Source organism: Pagrus pagrus, assembly GCF_965226575.1.
Source record: "Pagrus pagrus genome assembly, chromosome: 2".
Lineage (NCBI taxonomy): Eukaryota > Metazoa > Chordata > Actinopteri > Spariformes > Sparidae > Pagrus > Pagrus pagrus.
Window position 1 is genome coordinate 24,308,657 of NC_140186.1, and position 21,270 is coordinate 24,329,926.

Below are 21,270 nucleotides of genomic sequence, written 5' to 3' on the forward strand. Positions count from 1 at the left end.
TTCTCCAATGATGACCTGATTCAATTATTGATAGTCTTCTATTATAATGTGTTTAATTTATGTCTTGAACCATATATATTTATTGAAAGTAATGAGATCTTTCTATGGCTCAGTGACTTCAATGATTTGAAGGGATTTTGTCATGTGCTCTTTCATCTTTTCACTGACTGCCTACATTTACTGAAGGATGGATCGCAGTGTTTAATAATTACTGAAATATTTTTCATAGTATATGTTTTTATTTCTTGGGCCAGATGGTAACCAAACACGTTTCAGCTCATGCCCGCCACCCTAACACCAAGCACCCCAGTCAATTCTGAAATATGTTTAAGAATGATCCATTTACATTACATTGAATCCTTCTGGTTCGAAATCTGTGAAAATTATATTTGAACAATTTTTGTATTTTGGTAACACCTTATAGGTCCTTGTAATCAGTGTCAGTTTAAGGTCATAGTAATTTTATTTTACTTTTTTGAGCCGAAGCCAATATTGTGAGGACTTGACTAACTACCAGGCAACAGAGCCAAAGCGCACTATATTTTCTTATTTTCTAATCCATGTTAATGTTGACATTCAAAATACAACAAACAAAATATTCTATTTGGAAAATCATGTTTGTTTAGATCTCAGGTGTACTTATTGTTAGACTGACGGATGGAGCGGCAAAATGGGTGCTATTCTGAATTAATGAGATTATCATCTCAGAATTTACTGTTTATTAGTGCTGAGTCATGGGAAACATCAATTGTGAAGTACTGTGAGTTAACGCCTTGAGTTGAGCATAGAGTGGCTGTATTATGTGTAGCTCTGTGGGCACTAGCTGCCATGGAACCAGTAGCTTTCTTCATTTCTAACCTGACAGATGTAGTCAAACATCTAACCCATCTGGTGCATTTTCTCATGTGCATTTAAATGGCGTTGTTAATCAGACAGATGATGAGACAGCGGTGGCAGAGGGTACATGGTCTGCTTGAGCATATCCATTTCCTTGGCAGAAAACAGGCTTCCTTGGCTTCCATAATTTGATAAAATCCTTAAATTGAGCAGAAAGAAATGAATGTTTATTGAAGTAATTGGCAGCTGAATACTATTTTGAAAGTCTGTGAAGCGAAAAGAGAGCGTGCACTGCAGTGTGAGTCTGATAGAGAGAAAACTTCTGTTCCTCAAATCAGAAAGAGTACCTTTATTCTCTCTCTTCTTGGAGAGTTGAATGGCTTTGATTGAGAAATTGGTAAGCTAAACTCACTGTGTGTGTGTGTGTGCACCCACGCGCGCGTGCGTATGCGGCAAACGTAGCTGTATACACTTTAAAATGAAGGCACTAAATGCACTGTTTTTGTAGTTGCTCCGCAGTGCCACGCAGCTGCTATTTTGAGGCTTCAGTAGAGCCCTGTTTCCTGTTCTCTATGGTAAGAAACAACCACTCCCAATCTTTCTTTCCTTGTTCAATTCATGAAAACTTCTTCAGATTTCACTTTGACTCTTGGGTGGTCTGATTAAAATCTGGTGGCAAGAGGTCATTGGTCATGGTCACTAGAGCCGGCCCATGGCTTTATGGGGCACAATTTGATTTGGGCCCCCCGCCCCAGCTAAATGCACCACCCAACTCAGTACCGCCAATATAAACTATATATTGTCCATGCTCCATCGTTTGTCCATTGTACATCTAACACAACCATTATCATGGCTTACTGATGAGCTGGATAGTAACGAAATAAACCAGCAGACTTTACTGTAAACAAGTTAACAATTTTAATATGAAATGTGCAAAAGTGCAGAACAGTCATCTGCAAATGAATTATTTCTGGGTTTAGAAATGATTAAACCAGCAGTATAGACGTGTCAGTCCATTAAAATAACAACAATATATGTTGATTGTCTTTTGTATGATTAGCACTGATATGTGTGACATTTCAAGAACTCTGCCCTGCTGGCATGGGGGCCCCAAACAGAGACTTAGTTAGCTTGTTGCTTGGGACATCATAATATTCTGCAAAAATGTTCTGGCCATTAGTCAAAGTCACAGCTCGGGAACAGCAACTTGACCAGTGTGTCGAATCCAAAAATGGTGAGCCATCATACCAGGATCCACTGTGATGAACTTTCTTGATTTGGCTTGAGCGGCAGGACGGACTTGCACTTCACCACTTCTCTGGATATGCTGCAATAAGAGAGCTTAACACTGGACTCTCACAATTTAATGGTGTTGGTTAATACTATAGAGACTGAGTCAGTTGCCCCAGGGTGTATTTTCTTTTATTATTTTCAGCAATTTGGGCCCATTTTCTTTTGATGTTGTACTTTTTGGTTCTTTTACTTTGAGTGTATGTGTGTGTTCAAAAAGGTAAAGGTGACAGGTTGTTATGCATTTGGAGTTTCTTTCATACATTTCATCAAACCAAATCCACTCGTTTCATTAATCATTCATCCTTCTCTAAAAGTTGCTTGCACTTTGTTCAGTATCCAACTGGATACTGAGGTTATACTCTACCTGTGGAATTGAGTCTTACAGTGGGCATGCCTGGCTCTTAAAGGGGGTGGGAGATGACAATCTGATTAGTTTAATTATTTTTTACAAGTTGGCGTGCCCAGGTCTGACCCATTAACAATGCTGCAACTGTCCTGAACCAGCACTCCCACTTATTTGATCAAACACTCTCCCAAGACAAAATTAAACGACTGCCTACAAATTGTCTATTTGATGCACCTTGTTTGAATGGTCAAGATAATACTGGCAAGGATCTTGGGAATAATCTGTCTATTACAATTTTTGCTGGTCACATTTTATAATGAAACTGTCTGCTTCAACCCAGTGAGCACCAACTAGGATTTCAATGCTGATTTCTTTTTGAAAACTGAGTGATATTCAGTCAAATTGATGAATTTGTTCATTAGAGACTTCTTTTTTGTGTATGTGATTTTCTTGCTAGACCAATTTAGCCAATAAAATGGCATCATCTCACTTACACATAGTTTCATTTTCTATTTGCCAGAGGTTTTACAACAGTTTAAAATGCCTCCTTAATTATACTACAGTTGCATTAATTGATCTATAGCTGTCATACATTCATACAATTAATAATGTATATCATATCATGTCCTCAGCAGATTTGACATTTATTTCATTCTACATGGTTAAACTTCCTATGCAAGACTCACTGACCGTAACATGAAACATCAAACTTTACTGCTAGTTGAAAGATGATTACACAGTAATCAACATAACAATTATCAGTATTTATCAATTAATATTCTACATTAACTGCAAGTTAATTTGTATAAGACAAAGACAATAAGACTAAAGCCATAACATTTAATCAATGCAGTGTCACACTGTAACTTGTGCTGTCCTTTTGTTCAAAGCACTGAAAGTTTTATATAATCAGAATAATGCAGAATTAAAACAATTTTAAAAGAAGTTTATTTATTTGAGTTTCACTTGGCTGGGCATCCAAAGATTGTCAACACATCGACCAGCTCCTCGAGGCCCAAACAGGTACTTCTGTGCTTGGCAGTCTGACACTCTGCATTTGTGGGCCAGTACTCGATCCAGGTTTTCTCACCGAGTATATACTGAAACCTGAGGAGAGCAAAGTGCAAAATGCATTAGGTCTTAATTTGGTGTGGAACTGGAAAATAACATGAAATACCCTGCAAAAAACTCTGCCTTTACTTACACTATCAAGAAGAAGAAGATTTATATCCCATACCATACAGTGTACAACATAGTGATTGCATTGAACCCATCCCGAGGGAGCAGTGGGCAGTGTGCACCCAGGGACCAACTCCAGATCTTAGCCAGTGATGGCTAAGCAATGACGGGAAAATGTTGAGCGTTTTGATGGTGGGGGAAACCCTACCACCCACTGGAACACAAGCAGGGGGTTATCAGAACCCCAAACCATTGGGCTGAGACAGTGCCCACAAAGACAGAGGGGAAGGAGAAGGAACAGAAGCACATCAGGGGAACACTTAAAACCTGTGGCTACCCAAACTTGACCTTTGTCAAAACCCCTAAAAGATCCAGAGCAGACAGAGAGGAGGAGACAAGAAAACGTAACACAGGTCATTCCCTATGTGATGGGAACGTCTGAGAAACTCAGGAGGATCTTTAATTAACATCATATCCTGGTTCACTTTAAACCTACCAACACCCTGAGTCAGAAACTTGTCCATCCTAAGGACAAAACACCCAGACATAAACAGAGTAATGTTACTTATGCTGTTCAGTGCAGCTAGGAATGCACAAATGTGTACATCATGAAAAAAACTCTCCATAAACGAATGGCAAAACACAGGAGGGCCAACTCCTCAGGTCAAGACTCTGCTGTCCACTTACATCTGATGAATCATTCCTTTGAGGACAACAATGTAAACATCTTGGCCAGAGAAGACAGATGGTTTGAAAGAGGAGTAAAGGAATCCATCTATGTCAAACTGTAACAACGTCTTTGAACAGAGGAGGTGGCATACGACTTTACTTATCACCCACCTACAATGCTGTACTGAGTTCCCCCCCAGACATCCTTACAACCAAGAGGTGAAACATCTTCAAGAAACTGAAACACGTCCAGTTGCCTACAATAAAGTTTAATACTTCGAATTACCATGACCTGGATGACTGAGAACCTTCATCAACAGATTTATTAATTTTTTAAAATTTATTTTATTTCTCTTTTTGATTTTGTGCTTCTGCTGTGGTTGATTATGCTGCGTAGTTAAATCTTTTTCATTTTAAATGTCTTCATTGTTAATATATCCGACTTTGTTGGCCTGTAAATCAGATTCAGAATGACAGTGAAACGTTCGCCTCCTGTTCATCCTCATTCCATGCAGGCAAAGGGACAAAACAAAAAACCATTCCACATCTTGGCTTCGTGTGGAGTTAAGCTTTGATGGGAGAAAACAAACCAGCACAGCGAGTGTTTCACATCCTATGCTGCCCACATTCTGCACCGGCAGGCAATTTTAATTTGCCTGCATTCACTTATGTGTGACCGCAACCTAACACATAAACTAAGAGAAAAGGAACATTTGATTTAGAAAGCAACGAATCAGTTAAAAGTAAACAGTTAAAAAGTTGAGACGGAGACAATATTACACGCATACGCCACACAAGCACAGTCAGTCAAAGGAAAAACTTACGCTGCATTTTGGTCATCTCTGTAAATATCTCTGGATGTCCCCATGATAAGGTAGCTTTTGCCTGGTTTCAGATCTAAAGACTCCCTGCAGTGCTGATAACTGAGGAACGTTATGTTATTATTAAGGGGAACCACGTCAAAACTTCCTGTAATTATAATGTAGAAGAAGAGAGAGAACATGCTTCAGGATTAATATGGCACAGCTAAAGGTGCAGTACATCTTAGAAACACTTCAGGGAAAACATAAGGGGATAGTACATTTTAAGCAGTTCAAACATAAATACCCACCTGCCTTGATGACTTCCACTACCTGCATGATGTAAATGTCAGTGGACAAACCATCTGTAAATTCTTCCAGTCTCAATTTGTACACTGAAGACAGACAAGTTGCAGATTGTTAGCTCACTTGCTCCCTTGCTTTACTCTGTCAAGCTCTTATTCACACAACATACACATGCATTTGTAGATAGAATTACTAAATAAATAAATGCAGATCATTTACACTCTTACCAAAATCAATTGTGCTGGTCGGAGTACTCTCACAGGCCATAGCTATGCGCTGTTCATCGCTGATTTTGCCCTTCTTCTGCATACTGCAGTTTTCTGGAAGTATACAATAGGCACGTTGTTAATAAACAAATGATGATATGATCAAATAGGCACGTGGATGTGTGGCATGTTGATGAGCAGATGGATTCAATTTACAATGTAGGTATGTTATGAGTTGTTCTGTGGCTCTGACTGCTGCTCTGATCCTACAGGAACCTGCAGCCGCTTGTTGCCTCTGACAAAAAGCTCTGATGTTTATCTTACAATCTGATGATTTACTGTAAACCCACTTACATTGTTAATATTTTTATTAGTCACCAGATTTTAAACTGGCACTTTAGTGGTGGTCTATCATAGAAAAAAATTAGTTTAGCTGTCATCACGGTTGACCATTATTTTTAGCCATACCAGCTGCTTGGCTCTAATGATGTCATTGTCTGTCTGTCGGTCCACTTTGGTCCAGACTCAAACATCTAAACAACTAATTGACTGATTGGAGTATGGTAAACGTAGAATTAATTCTACTTACTAGGCAGTCTCTTGACTTTTTCTTTGCCACCACGGACAGGTTGATTTTTTTTACTTTTAGTGGCATGTCTATTTGATGGATTGCCATGAAATTCGGTTTAAACATGTATGCTTTCCTCCAGTTACATTGTATTCACTCTGCTGTCAGATTATCCAAACAAAATGTTCTTTTCTTATATAGGATTATAATTTCAGTGTTTTAAACCAGAGCAGCCAAAAGTGGGCCCAGAAACTGAAACAAGCACAGTTGCCTATGATATAGCACTTGGTCTTATTGTGTTTAGGCATTCGATCAAGAATGTCCTGAGTTACAAATTTGTGTGAGCAGAAGATAGAATAGGTCATCAGTTAGCCATCATCCTGTTTACCTTCAGCACATGTGCATTGCTGATCTCTACAGAGCCGCATGAGCTGTCCAGCTCTCCTCTCTGGATGGTAGAATTTCACACAAGGTGTCTCTGCAATGGCAAATTGTGTTAACTGCAGTACAACAGAAAATGTACATTGAAAACGTGCAAAATGTAGTAATGCCTTCGTATCCACTTATCTACTCTGATATGTACTGGCCGAAAAAAAAAATCTTGAAACACCATTGCAGAACCAGGTACCCTGCCTGATGGCACCACCGTTCTCTGATGGCAGCAGGGCAATGCTCCCTGTCGCAAAAACTGCTCAGGAATGGCCCGAGGAATGTGACAAAGAGCTCAAGGTGTTAACCCGGCCTCCAAACTCCGAGATCCTATTGAGAATCCATGTCCAGTAATGTCCCTGAACAAGTCCCATCCATGGAACCTCGATCAGACTTTCCTCTGACACAATCAAGGCATGGACACTGGACCTCTGGGGTTGTCCTGTGGTGTCTGGCACCAGGAAGTTGGCATTAGATCCTTTGAGTTTTGTAGGCTGCAAGTGGGGCTTCCATGGATTGGATGATCAAAAAGGTGCTCAAGTTTGGCGCCGTGCTAGTGGCAGCCTATCATAGCAGCTCCCAGTGTGCCCTTGAATTTTGATTGTATTTGTACTTGAATGTACCTGCTTCTATGATAACCTAATTTCCCTTCAGGGATTAATAAAGCTATCTATCTATCTATCTATCTATCTATCTATCTGATCTATCTATCTGATCTATGGATCAATGGATGCCTGACTGTATTGGGAGCTGGGCAATTTGGGCGCCAGGTCCATGCTTTGCGTGCATAGCGCTCTCTGTCGCATCCCTTGGGCTATTCCTGAGCAGTTGAGTGGATTGTCCTGGTCCTGGCACCACTGCAATAGGGAGGGTGTACTGGATGGGTGGTTTGTGTTAAGTAGCAGCCACATGACCCAGGACCCACGGTTTCCCAACAGAAGATTGCATCATGACGAGATGATCAATGTTATTCACTTCACTTGTCAGTGGTTATGATGTTCTGTCTGATCGGTGTAAGTTTCTAAGTGTCTCTGAGACTCACGATCATAGTAATCATAGACAGACACAGCAGCCGGTTGTAAGACGCCCACTTTAAACGTCTGATGGACCCTAAATGTGATCTCTTCTCGTTGTGTGTGAGAGACCTGCAGAGAGATGTAAAGCAAAGGTGAGATAGAAATAAAGAAAGAAAAAACATGGCAGAAAGTAAAACTCGCTTTGACGAAACCGTGATGTCTTACTTTGTCCAGGTAGATGATGAGAGAGCCTCTTTCTGACAGGGCCTTGTTCATTTCATATTTTGCAATGGTGCGCGCACGTCCTTTGGACAACTACACACACAAACACAACCACTCAAACACAGATTGTCCTACAACTTTCTAAACCTTAAAACACATTTTATTTTCATTGACGATTCAACACTGACTTTTGAACATATGTGCTGTAGGTGTGTGTCTGTAAAAATTCTTACTGAGTCCAGGTCATTTGTGTTTACAGTGAAGCCAGTCAACAAGCCAATATCCAAGATTGACATTGTTGCATCACGGACCTTGTCCTTAAACCTGTACAAAAAATGGACAGAATAATTAAAACAACATCTCAAATGGGTGTGAAAGATCATTCACAAGAATGTTGCAGAGGTTTACACCATCAATTTTTTCTGATGCAAAGAATGTGTGAAATGGGGTTCAATAACAACAATTAGCAACATGGAGTTGAGGACAATTTAAAATCATCGTTTTGATGGTGTACAACAACGTCTTGGCCTTGATAAAAACGGCTCTTTAACTCTCGTCATCAGTCAGCTTGTATTTGAACTGGAGGATAAAAGAGCTCCTCTCCCAGATAACATGTCAACACTAATTCTGTCAAGCTGCTGCAGACCTTTGTAGATGCACTCCAAGAGATGCCAAACAACTTTTGTGGCCATTTTGCAGCTGCTGAGTGCCAAGCTGATGAAAACTTCAGCAGCCACCAATGAAATAGTGAAGTTACTGCAGGCCCGAAACAAAATGCTTCAAGACCTTGTGGAGGACTTAGAAAACAGGTCACGCAGTGACAACAGGCATTTTAAATCTATAAACATTGATCTCCCGTCGCCATCTGAGGGCAGCCAGAGGGAGTTCCATCTCCATAGGGTCAAAATATTGGCACTGACATCAGTTTGGCTCAAGGTCCCTGTCAAGACAGGTCTTCATCTCCTCCTTTTGTACTGTCCAAGTCAGCTAAAGTTCTTCACAACTATAAGACCCATTTCAGTTCATTATTTCACCAAATTCCCCTTAAAGAAGGCTTTCCTTTTTTACATTATTTATTGCCAGGTGAAAATTCTTGTGTATACCATAGTACTGGAAACTCTGACCATCCCCATCAATAGACATTCATTCGCATGGTCATGTCAACCCCCACAGACAATGGAGAGTAAACTCCAAAGACTACATGCGTGGACCAGCTATATCATAGAGTTTATCCATCCAGAATAAAAATGAGAAATTATGTTAGTTGCAACAAAGAATGTCATTTTCATACAAGCAAGATACTGTAGGAGTTATTTCAATCCAAAGGTTTCCGTGAAATTAGTGACAAGGCAGGGAGACACTGTTTATCAGGCCTGAGCCTCGACTCTATCCACACTGATCCTTAAGATCACTTTAGCAACTGGTGATGTTGTTTCAGATCCCATAGAGTTAATTTTAAGTCTGTTTATTCTCAACTTAACACCTCACAATGGTCCCCAGACTTAAGGGAGGGTTTACTGTTGATGGTGAAAAAAATGGAAAAAAGGTTTGCTGTGTGATTTGTATTTTTTGTGAGGTGTTCCAAATATACAGTGATGTGAGTTTATCAGTAAATGTTCTGGTCAAAGTGGGGCTCATGGGCCAAAGCTGGTCTGCCATAAGGTTCAAATCGGATATCTAGAGAGAAAAAATATATATTCAAAGGTCCAATATGTACGAAATTAAGTTGGAAACATTCAAAAATTATCAACAGAATGTGAAGTATCATGAGATATCTACTGAAGTTAGCATGCTAACCAGCTAGCCCCGGCCTGGCCTATCCTGGTCCAAAGCTCCCATGCTAGTGGTGTAAGCACCTACACTTCCCTGGTGCTCCTGCTCACAGTCTGGACCACTAGCTCCCTTGCTACCTGAGGTATCTAACTAAGGGATAATGTATAGCTCGGAGGTTTATATGGAGAAATAAACCCCGACAGGTTAAACCCTGAGGCTTTGCGTCGGGGTTCCATACAACCTGTCTGGGTTTATTTCTACATACAGTAACAACCGACTAACTATACAGTACATTGTTCTGCTTATTACACGGCTTACGAGTGAAATAAATAATAAATAATCACCCACAATGATTCAGCAGCGACAAGGATTGGTCGGTAAAGTTTTCACTTTCACTTTCAAGGCCGGCCTGAGAGAGGAGCTGGACAACGGTGCTTCTTATGCTGTGGTTAGCGAATGCCTTGAAAGTCCAGCTGTCTTGCTTATGTTGTCATATGTTGCCAGGGCGGATCAGAGCGCCGTCCCTAGCAATGGTCTGTTATACTTGACTACGGTCATTATACAGAAATAACGGACCGTAGAACGCAGTGATGGACCAATCAGAGAGCAGCATTCAATAGAGCTGTGTAATAACTAACGATAGCTACTGTTAGCAGCATTTAGCGCAAACTCTGGTGGAATGCTGGCAAATTCTTATTGCACCTTTAAATAATTATGATATTAATGTTTGTTAAGTCTGTTTTATTCTTGTCAGAAAAAATGCTCTTTAAATATGTAGGATTTCTAATTCAATTTTCATCGTCACAATCCGAGAATGGCAGGCAGAGTGACACTTTGTAGTCAGTTGGGATCCTAGCACCATTTTGCATCTTTCCTCACCTTCCTAAAGTAATGGCTTAAGTCATTTTTGACAAAAATGTTGTTGTTTTTTTTGCCTAAATCAGCTCTTCATGAATGCTGGCCACCTCTGGTAAAACCACCTACATCCTCAGTTTTACAGATCATGCAATCCTACCCCTGTAGTATAATGGCCTATATCAAAGGCCATTTTATTTTGACCAAGTCACAAGACAAAGTGACTTAGGCAATTTTATCTTTAGCTTTTCAAGACATATCTTTACCCAAAGGGACTATGTAAATAGTCATCTATTGTCATAACCTTTTTGTGTGAAATGATTCATAAATATCATATACTCTATATTTGGTTCAGTTTTTTCTGTTTTTTGAAAAACTTGAAAATATGACTTAGACCATTATTTTAAGAGGGTGACGATGTGCAATACTACAGGTGTTTGCTTTGGTCAGGACTTGCAGTTTAGTTTCAAGGAAGAAAGTTTGGCCACCCCCGATCTATACGGTATGAAGCCATGTCACTGTTCCACTCATTAGTATGACTTCTTGATAATACTTACAAAACTTCTATTTTCAGCCTGTATACCTTCTCATTCTCATCCATTTTATCTGCAGGAGCAAAAAAATAAAATAAAATGATGACCATTAAATTATTTTTTTTTTCTCATCAAAGAGCATTACTTGGCAGGAAGGATGGATTGACAGCAGAAAAAATGGATGAGCTGAAAGCAAACAAAATGGCAATTACCTTCAAGGAGCTGCACCGACAAGTCAAAATTCTGACAGTCGCTTCCATTTTTTTTAGGCAGCGCGTAATACAGCGACACCATCTGTCACATAGATAAAAGTGCAGCCGTTTTAATAATTTATTCCACACAGATTAAAAAAAATCTTTTTGCCTTTATCTGAGGTTGAAAAAGGACACATCAAGAAATAACATGATAAAAGTCGGAGCAAAGATATATTTACTTACTGTCACTGTTGCTTCTCCTGTGCCTGTTGCGGTCAGTTTCACATTCTGGTTTATATCATTGATCTGTGGGAATTCAAAAATGCTTACAAATACACACACAGTGATCAGCAGAAGAAAGACACAGAATACAACTGGAAAGATAGCAATTGTAAGTGTGTCTTCTCACTTTAGATGTTCTCGTGGCATAGTGGTTGTTCCTGTTAAAGGCGTACTTGACATTTACAGGGTTTGTCTTGGTTGGCAACAAAATGTCCAAATTCAGTTCATACAGTGGTTCTTCAGCATTGGCCCAGTACTCAGCTAAAGCCTGGTATACCATTATAGTAGCCTGGAGAGAAAAACAGTGACAGGGACTTAGATTAATAGGTTATCAGCCCAGATCAACTTAAAAGATGTGCAATAAAAACAGCTATAGGTGCAGTGTGGAGGAATCTGTTACCTGAGTTGATCCATAGCCTCCTCCCACCTTCTGCTGCTGGTTGAACCATCTGACAACAGGCTTGGCATCTTCAAATGCCTTTAATAACAAGAGGCAAGTAAATGGTTGAAATTTCCTGTGCTTAACATTGCATTGAGTTTTTAAAACTTTAAGTGGTCAAAATAGAGAGAGGTCCTAATTCTGCTACACTATATTTTAGAGAACAACCTGCCAGTTTCCAAAGCCTACCTCAGAGCTTCTCAGTTGATTTTCAACTGTGGCACAGTGGAACTGCAGAGACTTCAAACTCAGCCAATAAAAGCAACGCATCACATATAATATTATGAAGTGCAGGATGTTCAGATCTGTATTTCTTTCCCTCCATCAACCTGTCTGTCAGCTGTGTGGTATTAGACTACTACTACTATTAGAATAGGGTTCATATGTCGGTGTATGTAAAGTTTAAATGTATTTCATTTAAGTAAAGAAATGAGCAACGAGTAATGTGTAATATATCACTGTTTTGAGTAACTACCCCAACAGTGGTCCCTTGTTTTATGAACTCAGATCTAAGTCATTGCAACTCTTAACCTAAAGCTTCAAATATCTGCGTAGAATCACAATGTTTGTTTACAAAAACTTCCATTTCGAAAACCCTTGCTTCGCACATTAGCTTACATATGTCTGCAGCATTTATGAAGCACACCTTTTAAAACCAATCTGACGAGATGAGACGGTGTGTCGTTTCAAAGCAAAACGACCCTTAACTTCAGTGTTTTTGTCAGCTTTCTGCAGCACAGCTACATGCTGTGTATCATCTATAAAATGTCACCAATATACAGTAGCCTTTACAGTGTCAACTTGTCCTTGCTATTCACAGTTGAGGAGATTGAGAGTTTCTTCCACTTGAAAGCATGACTTCTTCCCGTTGACACATTGTGAACGGCGTGTTATCGCTGTGGCTACAAATCAAAAAGCGAAATAGTTTGGATGTCCAGTGTAAGCAACTTAGTCTCTGGCATCCAGAAACACACCATCACACTATTCAAAATAAGGGCCTTTATTCTTTTTAGGACTGCATTTCATAAGAAGGCTTCGTGGATGCCATTTCTGATTGGCAGCTGTTTGTGATGTTTAATCAAAGTTTAAATGTCAAATTTCTAACCGTTGCATTTGGTTAACACTCATAAATATAATTCATATTCACATGGCTTTTTTGCTCTCTGGGAAACTAATGATGTTCACACTGTCTAATGATAAAACACAGAATAATAACAATATAATAAGCATAGAAATAAAACAATTATAATATAATAAAAGAAATTAAATTAAATATTATGACTAATCAGTCATAATAATAAAAACATTAACCATCAACATTCAGGGAAGACAGTTAGATTACATTTTATTTGATGCGGGCTGTAAGGTAGCTAGATAATGCAGAGGGGTGGTGCTGGTCCAAAAAACCCTTCCAAACCCTCTACTCTTTTAGTGAGGCAGCATGAATGATGAATGTTTTCTGTTGCATGACATCCTGGTGAAACACAAGTTGGACATACTCACCTTGACCTTGACCAGAGCAAGAAGAGCATAAGCTGTGGCCTCCAGTGTGTAAACATCTGAATAAGGTACTGGCCAGTGGGACAAATCTGAGAAGGAGACACAAAAATCAAAAATACCTTTACATTAGTATGCTCTAGCTGGGACAAACTTAATTCACCACTAATTTCCCAATCCCTAATCAAAAATGATTAACTCCTGAAGTCTTTTAACTAACTCTTTCTATCCTTGTAAGGTCAGTTGGTCTTAAGAGTGGAGATTTACATGAGAGCCTGACTAAAAAAAAGGATTTTTGTGATATTATATACTGATATAATGAACATTTGAGGGATTTAAAAAAAAAACACTTAAACATTTCTGATAAAGATCGCTTAAATTTAGTCATTCAAAATTATCATCCAAGTACACTACAATTCAGTGGCGGACTCAGGATGTTTGAGCGGAAGGGGCATAAAAAAATTAAAAGGGCACCAGCTTTAGCTGGTTGGGCACCCTAGAGGGTACTTTGGCTGCGTTTTTTCGAACATGGGGACACCAGGGGAGCCTATTGCCCTGCTTTAAGGTTGTAGATAGGTAAGGTTGTCTACAATTCTGTACTGAGAGAAAAAGATCCCATAATACACTATGGACCAGACCAATGTCTCGGTCGGCTCTAATAAACCTATTATAGTAATTCTTCGAGAGTTCAGACTATTTACACCTGGGGACTGTATATGAATTAGCTGAAGAATATTTCTGTGTGACGACACCTGTGGAAACAAAGTTGTAGAGGATCTCCCGGTTCAGTTTGCCTGCATTGGCCAAGGCATATGATGTCATGGCAACAGCATATGAGTAGGTGAGCCTGGGCAGACGCGACTCCAGGTAAGCCACTGCTTTGTCTATACTTTGTTTCAGACCCTTGACAGAAGGAAAAAAAAGGGAGGAGAAAGGAGAATAGGCAGAAAACAGTCAGACAACACAAATTCATTTTAAATACCCAATTAGAGATGTTGTAAAGTTTAATCCTGGAATAATGACTGAGAGCAGATTGTCCCCTCTCTTACTCTCTTCTGTGTCTTATGAGCTGTACTGGGCTGCTCACATTAGTTCCAGTTACTATTGGGGTGTGGGGTAGTGATGTTATTCTCAAAAGAGCCTACCAGTTACTGTAGGGTCTACCAGAGACTCTAACAGAGTATCGCAGACAAGATGTTGGTGCCTCGTTTCAATACTCCCAAAATGTAATAAAAAATAAAAATATTCATTATTTTTATCCATTATTCCCCTAAAATGCATTAAAACCAAAGTGACGAGCCTGTTTTGAAAATCTAAGGAGTAAAAAGTACAGATATCTGTGTTAAAATGTAGGGAGTAAAAATAAAAGGTTGCCAGAAAAATAAATACTAAAGTAAAGTTAAGATACCTGAAAAATATACTTATGTACAGTAACAAGGTATATGTACTTAGTAACTTCCCACCTCTGCTGGCAATAATAACAGAAAAAAAAACGTACAAAACTACAGTGGCAGCGTGCCATGTTTACAGAATAAATAACAGAAGGGCTTTAAGACGAGGGAGAGTCTTCTATGATCAGACAGACCCACGGGACATCTGTTCAGAAAGTGAGCTGATTTAGAGGGACACAACTTTGAAACAGAAGGGTAAGGGGAAAAGAGAAAACAATGTGTGGAGGTGAGGTACTCACATCAATACTTTTATTACATAGTGTAAATGACTCCTGCAAGGCAATGAGGCAGAAGGCTGTCATGGAGGCGTCTGAATCTCTGCCTTCGACATCACCCTACACATGCACACACACAAACATATTACTAAGAACACGACAGTCAATGACATGTAACGGTTTCTTCTCGATAAGCACATTTTTTTGCATCAAGTTGAAGAATTAATGTCGATGAAATTGATACACTCACACGCATTGTACTACTGAGCACATATCCATCTTCTGTAAACATGCCGTCATGTTGCTGTGCTTCGTCAATCAAAAACCTGACAGCGTCACAGATGAGGTAGTTTTGCACTGCCACCAGATTGTTGGCCATGGCAAACACCTTGGCAACATAAGCTGTGAGCCTTTTGTAAGGAGAGGAGAGGAGAGGCTGTCATAGTATAATTTCATTTATTTGCACATTAAATACAACCATAGTCCGGATGGAAGTTAGAGGAAGATGTGCAAACATTAAGCTATGAGTTCATGAAGGTCTGGATGCCTCACCAGGTGCTGCTTTGGTATCCAGGGTAGACCGCAAAAGACCCGTCATCTTTACGGTAGGGAAGCTGATTCTGGTAGCCTGGGCATGAATAAAACACACAACATTTTTTTTGACCGTCATTCAGCTCTACTGAATCTTATTCATTTTGAGGAGTCCTCTTACGTTACATCACTCTGGTCTTGAGTGAAACCAAATACAAGTGTGTGTATTCTTTAAGAATTACACACTTAGGTATTAAGATTTAATAGAAGAATAGAATAGAATCTTATTGATATTTATTTTATTTTATTTGTCTTTATTTGCATGTTTGGTATGAGGTAATCAAAAAAGTAACGAAACGCAATCAAGTTATATTACTTTAATATTGTGATACTTGGATTAGTTTACTGACTATATTTTTAAACAGGTAATAAGTAAATTGTTTAAGCAACACTCGCCACCCTGGTTTCAGCATCTGTCATATGATTTTGCTTGGCATAGCTTTTCAGAGACAATCCTGGTGAAAACCTCTCCAACCTCTCTACTCTATGTGTTGCATTCAGACAACTATTGTGTCCCTAGCTTGGACCTCAGGGTCAAGGGTGGCATGCATGGCTTTCTATCACACTGTACTTTTGATACCACTTCTAGCAATTCAGAAACTTTACAATCACACACAAAGGGCATTAAAGCTGCTGTAATTGTTGTCATCGTTTTGACTAACTTCCTGTATACTGTATATTTAGCACTTATCTTAATGAAAATATATCACTTACCTTTAAGATGGTGTCTGCTGTGTGTTTATGTGTGTGTGTGTTTGTGTGTGTGTTTGTTTACCGGTCTTGATGTGTTGAAGGGCTTTTTCACGTTTTTCAAAGCCCACAGCTTCCCACCGATTGGTTTTGTCCAAATATGTGGCTGCAATGACAGGTAGAGTCATGCGGGCCATGTTCTGCTCTCCACAGCCTGAAGGCTGTCGGATTAGAGTACCAATTGATTTCCCAGCAATGCTGTTCTCCACCAGTGCAGATACTTGTTCTCTCCCTGCATGCAGACACAGAAACAGAAAAATCAAAACCTTATAAACCGAAGAAACATCTGAACAAACTTCCAAAGATCCCCCAGAACATGTCCATCCATCCATGAATCCATCCTTTTGCTTACACATATCCTGGGTTTAGTTGCAGTGGTAGCAGGCTAAGAGGGGTATTCCAGACGCAACAGTGTCTCCTCTCAGTTAGACTTGCTGGGGAAAAACCTCCAAAGGAAGGTCCCCAGGAGACATCCTAATCAGATGCCTGAACTACCTCAACACAAAGAAGACAGCTGACGTCCCTTATGGAAAAAACACTTAAATTTCCGCATGTATCCATATGTTGTTACGTGTGGAAGATGTGTTAACATGTTGTGACATGCGGGACCATTTCGAGCACATGTGGAATACATATTACCAGAGGCTGTAACATGTGAAGCACATGTGGAGAAAAGGCGCCTCAGTCCCTGCATGGTGCCTCTTCTTTTCATACCACCAACAGATAGCTCAACCAGTTCATGGCTTGCCCTTGGTGTCAAAGGATGCTCACGTCCTGAATTCGCTTCGACGCTGGGAAAACACACTTTATTTGCTGTCTGTTGCTGTTTGTCTGCCATTTGTAAATGAAGATTTTACACAAGTTTCACAATAAGTTTATAGATTTACATGGGGTGCACAGGACACTGGTGCTTTTTGCATATTTACTGTATATGTTTCCTTTAAAAATGGTCCTACAGGGAGGGAATTGTCGGTCCATCAGGGAGATGTGGGACACCTGCACCGCCTGGCTCACTTGTATCTAAGCTGGCTGCAGACTATGCTCTGGTTCTCTTCCCTTCACTATGCAACTGATAATACTGATAATACTACTAATTTGTAGTAGTGACCAAATAAAGGTAATCTGTTGTCAAACTGGCCACAGTTGGTCTTGGCGTTTGTGTTCGGTCCTGACCCTGGCTGTGTTCACTTGGACCCCGGTACTGTTAACCATTGGTAGCAGTTCCTTTGGCAACAAGTAAAGCCATCTGTTCATCAAGACACTGTAAATCACCATGGGTTCAGGAGGACATTAGAAAGAAAATCAGAAAAATCGTATCCATAAAATATGACGAACATGCAATTTCATAGGTCTCACATCTGATTCCACAGGTTTCACGTGGTCATTTGTATGGGTTTACTTTGGGTATTTACATGGGTTAAACATCTCATCCCATAGGTTTCACATGTGATCTTAATAGTTTTCACAAGGGAAACATGTAATGCACGTTCTATACTATAAAAATGTTCCAAAAGCACATTTCCCAAGTGTTAGGTAAATGTCTCTCTGTTCAACATGTTTCAAACGTGACTATAACATCTTAAATCTGGTTTGTCTGTAATGGGTAGCTATAGATCTGCTATAAGGCTATAGGTCTAAAGGAGCTATAGATCTTTATGTGTCCAAACATAGAAAAGACCTGAAAATGTACTATCCAGTGGTATCCACGTCGACCCACAGGCGCTGGGGTTCGGGTAGACCAGTGAAGACTGCTACTTCGAGCTACTTCCAGATATCCAAGCCTTCAACCTATCTCTAAGCAAATACTTAGAGACACCAATGCAGAGATTATCGTACAGGCCCTTCATCTCAAAATCATTGTTCAAATATAACATGATATCTTACCTGTTGCAAAGATCTGTGTCCTAGAAGGTGTGTTTGGAACCATAGCTGTTTTACGAATTCTACCGTTGAGAATTACTTCCTGCGTACCACCTAAAGAGAGAAACAGCGGGCAAGTTGGGGGATCACTTAGCAAGTGATGAATACATAATATTTCTGAATTACTATACCGTCACTATTTAATGGGCGAACTCACCTACACCTTTATTAGCTGGATCTAGAGTTACAATCTGAGAAGATTTAACCAGTACACCTGGAGGCTGGAAGAACAACAAATAAAACAAACATTAGAAATCCAAACTATTATTATTAGTATTCTTTACATGCTGATGTGTAACAACAATATGACTTGTTTGATAAAATATCCCATTCGTCTTTCTTATTTCATCTCTACATATGAAAACCCAGCAGAACATTTGTCCAAATTGGTCCCGACTGCCTGAAAGTAGCATCAAAGGCTGGAGATGAAATGCTAAATTTTAGCTTTAAGTGCATTACTACAATAAATAAACTGTTCACCGTGGTATACAAAAGCTCTAAATCCACTACATGGAGTGTGTTTCCCTTACCACCACCCGCAGCTTCCTCATAACTCCATCATAGAGCGATGAGTCTTTAACAGCTGCTTTGACCTCAATGGGATAATCTTCTTCATCCTTCATGGGAATAATGATGAAGGGTACAGATCGTGTAGTGTGGGGCCCAACTTTGACCTCCTGACGATACTTTCCACGTCTAGAGGCTGAGCTGCACACATCTGGCGTCTCAATCAGATCCACACGCACCTTGAAAACGACACAGAGGAGGTATGCGCAGTAGATCAAAGACGAAGACCCCCCATAGAGTCGGTAATAAGGATCATAATCATCAGCTTTAATAATGATCACATCCTTAATTTTAATAAATGTTATGCTTTTCATTGTTTCCTGTGATGAAATGTTATTAAGCACATTTACTTAAGTACTTACTTAGGTACATGTCTGTGATACTTATACTTTATTTTATTTCCATTTTCTTCTGCCTTTCACTCCACTCCTCTACATTTTGGATGCAAATATTGTACTTTTTACTCCACTACATTTATTTGATTGAGGTAATTTATTTTATTGGCAACTGGATTGAAAAAACGTTGCATATCTGATCCGATAATCGATCAGGCTGATAATCTGTAGAGCCATAGTATATAGCATATACTGTACAATTCACTTTATGTGTTCTTAGGATACTAAAAATGTATAAAAAATGTTTTACCAGAAAATTATTTTTTTAAACTAATGTACAGGGGTTTGTACAGCTGGTAGAGAGGGCAACCCATGTACCAGGGGCTGAGGTTTGAATCCGGCTCGTGGCCTTTTACTGCACATCCTCCCTCACTCTGATGGGGGAGCATCTCCTGCCACTCTCTAAACTGTCCTGTCGAATACTAAATGCTAAACAACCCAAAAACAGTTTATTTGAAAAAAATTTTTTAAAACTTTAGTTCATTTAATATTAGATATTTTAAATCTTTTACTCATGCCTTTTGGGTGTTTTTAACAACACTGTTCCTAAAGGTTTAATGGAAAGGCACATGTAAAAATTGTAATAAGGTTACCCGCAATTAAGCTTATCAAGGACTGGAGAAGGGATTTATTTATTCTACTTACAGTGGCAAGATCAGGGCTGTAGTTGTGGAGGATTGCCTTGACTTCTATCTGCTCTCCTCGGACAGCTGAGTACGGCAGCCTGAGATCAATGAAGAAGTCCTTTCGGACAATTACCTCTAATGGATCGCCAACACAGATACCTTAAAGAAACGAGGGATACAAAAGAGAGTGATGAAAAAGAGAAAGAAAAAGTATAAAGGTGTGGAGTGAGAGACAGATTTTATTCACTGAATCCTCACCGTGAGTTCTTGACAGACTAATTCCAGTGAACTGCCAGGTTGTGATTGAGTCTTGCAAAGGAACCTTTTTCTCAAATGTCGTGGTGTCACTGAAATGAAAGAAAAGTTACAGAGGTACAGGGGAGATTCAAATGTTAGTGGAGTCACTCATGTAAAAGTAATGAGTGGGATTTTTGTGTGTATAGGTTTCAGTTATCTCACCAGTTTGACATTTGTTTAGGGCAAGGAGGCAGTTTGATCTCTGAAAAGAGCCAACTTTCAGGGAACTTGGTGCGTGAAACAATTTCACTGCTGTCCATGTAACTGTTGTCTTCCTCATCAGCTAAAGTGTAATTAAAAAGGTTAATACATTTCATGCTGGACTGAAGCAAAAGTAAAAAAGATACAAAAACAGGGCCGACAGGCTGGATAATGCTCCCATGAACATTTATTACAAGTGATGTTTGTATTTCGCTACGCTTATTCATGTCCGAAGAAGAGCTTGAGACCAAAACATCACATGTGGAGGTAATATGTTGGTGTTGTTGCTCGAACATCATAATTAAAGATCATATTGATAATAATCATTTTCAAAAATGATACATCTGCAGTGTTTGTAGAAAAATGGAGAACAAAAGTATTTCTTTTTCTTAAAAACATTATTATGATTGTGAATCAACTGTTTTAAAATGTTTGTCGATTAAAATGTTTGTTTTGTTTACCTCTGTGTAAGAATTCAGACAGTTGGTTCCAGCTTCTAATAAGGTTTGTCAGCCAATAGTATAACACTGTTAGTATCACGTGGTATCTGTGTTTCATCAGCAACAGTCTTGGTAGTTGCCAGTTTGGGGAAAAAAACCCCTGTAAGAATGGTTGAGTTATACAGTGTGCGCCTGTCCTGTACTGAACCAATTCAGCCATAACAGCTCGCTCTAGTAGTCGTGGCTTTTACATAATTTGAAATGAAAGTCCTGGAGTAACATTAATTCTGATGCTCCAGGAACAATAACAACACAAGTCCCAAAGCTAAGACAACAAGATTTGTCAGCTGCAGTGATGATCCTAGAACAACAT

General features: G+C 39.4%; 1 protein-coding gene across 2 annotated transcripts in view; it reads right to left on the reverse strand.

Annotated features, from left to right (window-relative positions):
• Positions 1–3,406: 3,406 nt before the first annotated feature.
• The window catches only part of LOC311269735 (complement C3-like), a 40,395-nt gene continuing 22,531 nt past the window's right edge, over positions 3,407–21,270 (reverse strand). For both annotated transcript variants that reach the window (XM_084374087.1, XM_084374088.1), the window contains 25 exons: positions 20,419–20,539; positions 20,218–20,306; positions 19,979–20,118; positions 18,902–19,117; positions 18,529–18,592; positions 18,336–18,425; positions 16,477–16,683; positions 15,663–15,738; positions 15,361–15,520; positions 15,135–15,230; positions 14,197–14,347; positions 13,451–13,536; positions 11,909–11,986; positions 11,636–11,797; positions 11,470–11,532; positions 11,245–11,326; positions 11,057–11,105; positions 8,105–8,195; positions 7,875–7,964; positions 7,676–7,778; positions 6,593–6,682; positions 5,658–5,750; positions 5,436–5,519; positions 5,149–5,293; positions 3,407–3,583 (listed from right to left, as the gene is read on the reverse strand). In XM_084374087.1, coding sequence (XP_084230213.1) covers positions 3,439–3,583; positions 5,149–5,293; positions 5,436–5,519; positions 5,658–5,750; positions 6,593–6,682; positions 7,676–7,778; positions 7,875–7,964; positions 8,105–8,195; positions 11,057–11,105; positions 11,245–11,326; positions 11,470–11,532; positions 11,636–11,797; positions 11,909–11,986; positions 13,451–13,536; positions 14,197–14,347; positions 15,135–15,230; positions 15,361–15,520; positions 15,663–15,738; positions 16,477–16,683; positions 18,336–18,425; positions 18,529–18,592; positions 18,902–19,117; positions 19,979–20,118; positions 20,218–20,306; positions 20,419–20,539 — 2,771 coding nt within the window. In that variant the 3' untranslated portion in view covers positions 3,407–3,438. The remainder of the gene's footprint in view (positions 3,584–5,148; positions 5,294–5,435; positions 5,520–5,657; positions 5,751–6,592; positions 6,683–7,675; positions 7,779–7,874; positions 7,965–8,104; positions 8,196–11,056; positions 11,106–11,244; positions 11,327–11,469; positions 11,533–11,635; positions 11,798–11,908; positions 11,987–13,450; positions 13,537–14,196; positions 14,348–15,134; positions 15,231–15,360; positions 15,521–15,662; positions 15,739–16,476; positions 16,684–18,335; positions 18,426–18,528; positions 18,593–18,901; positions 19,118–19,978; positions 20,119–20,217; positions 20,307–20,418; positions 20,540–21,270) is intronic.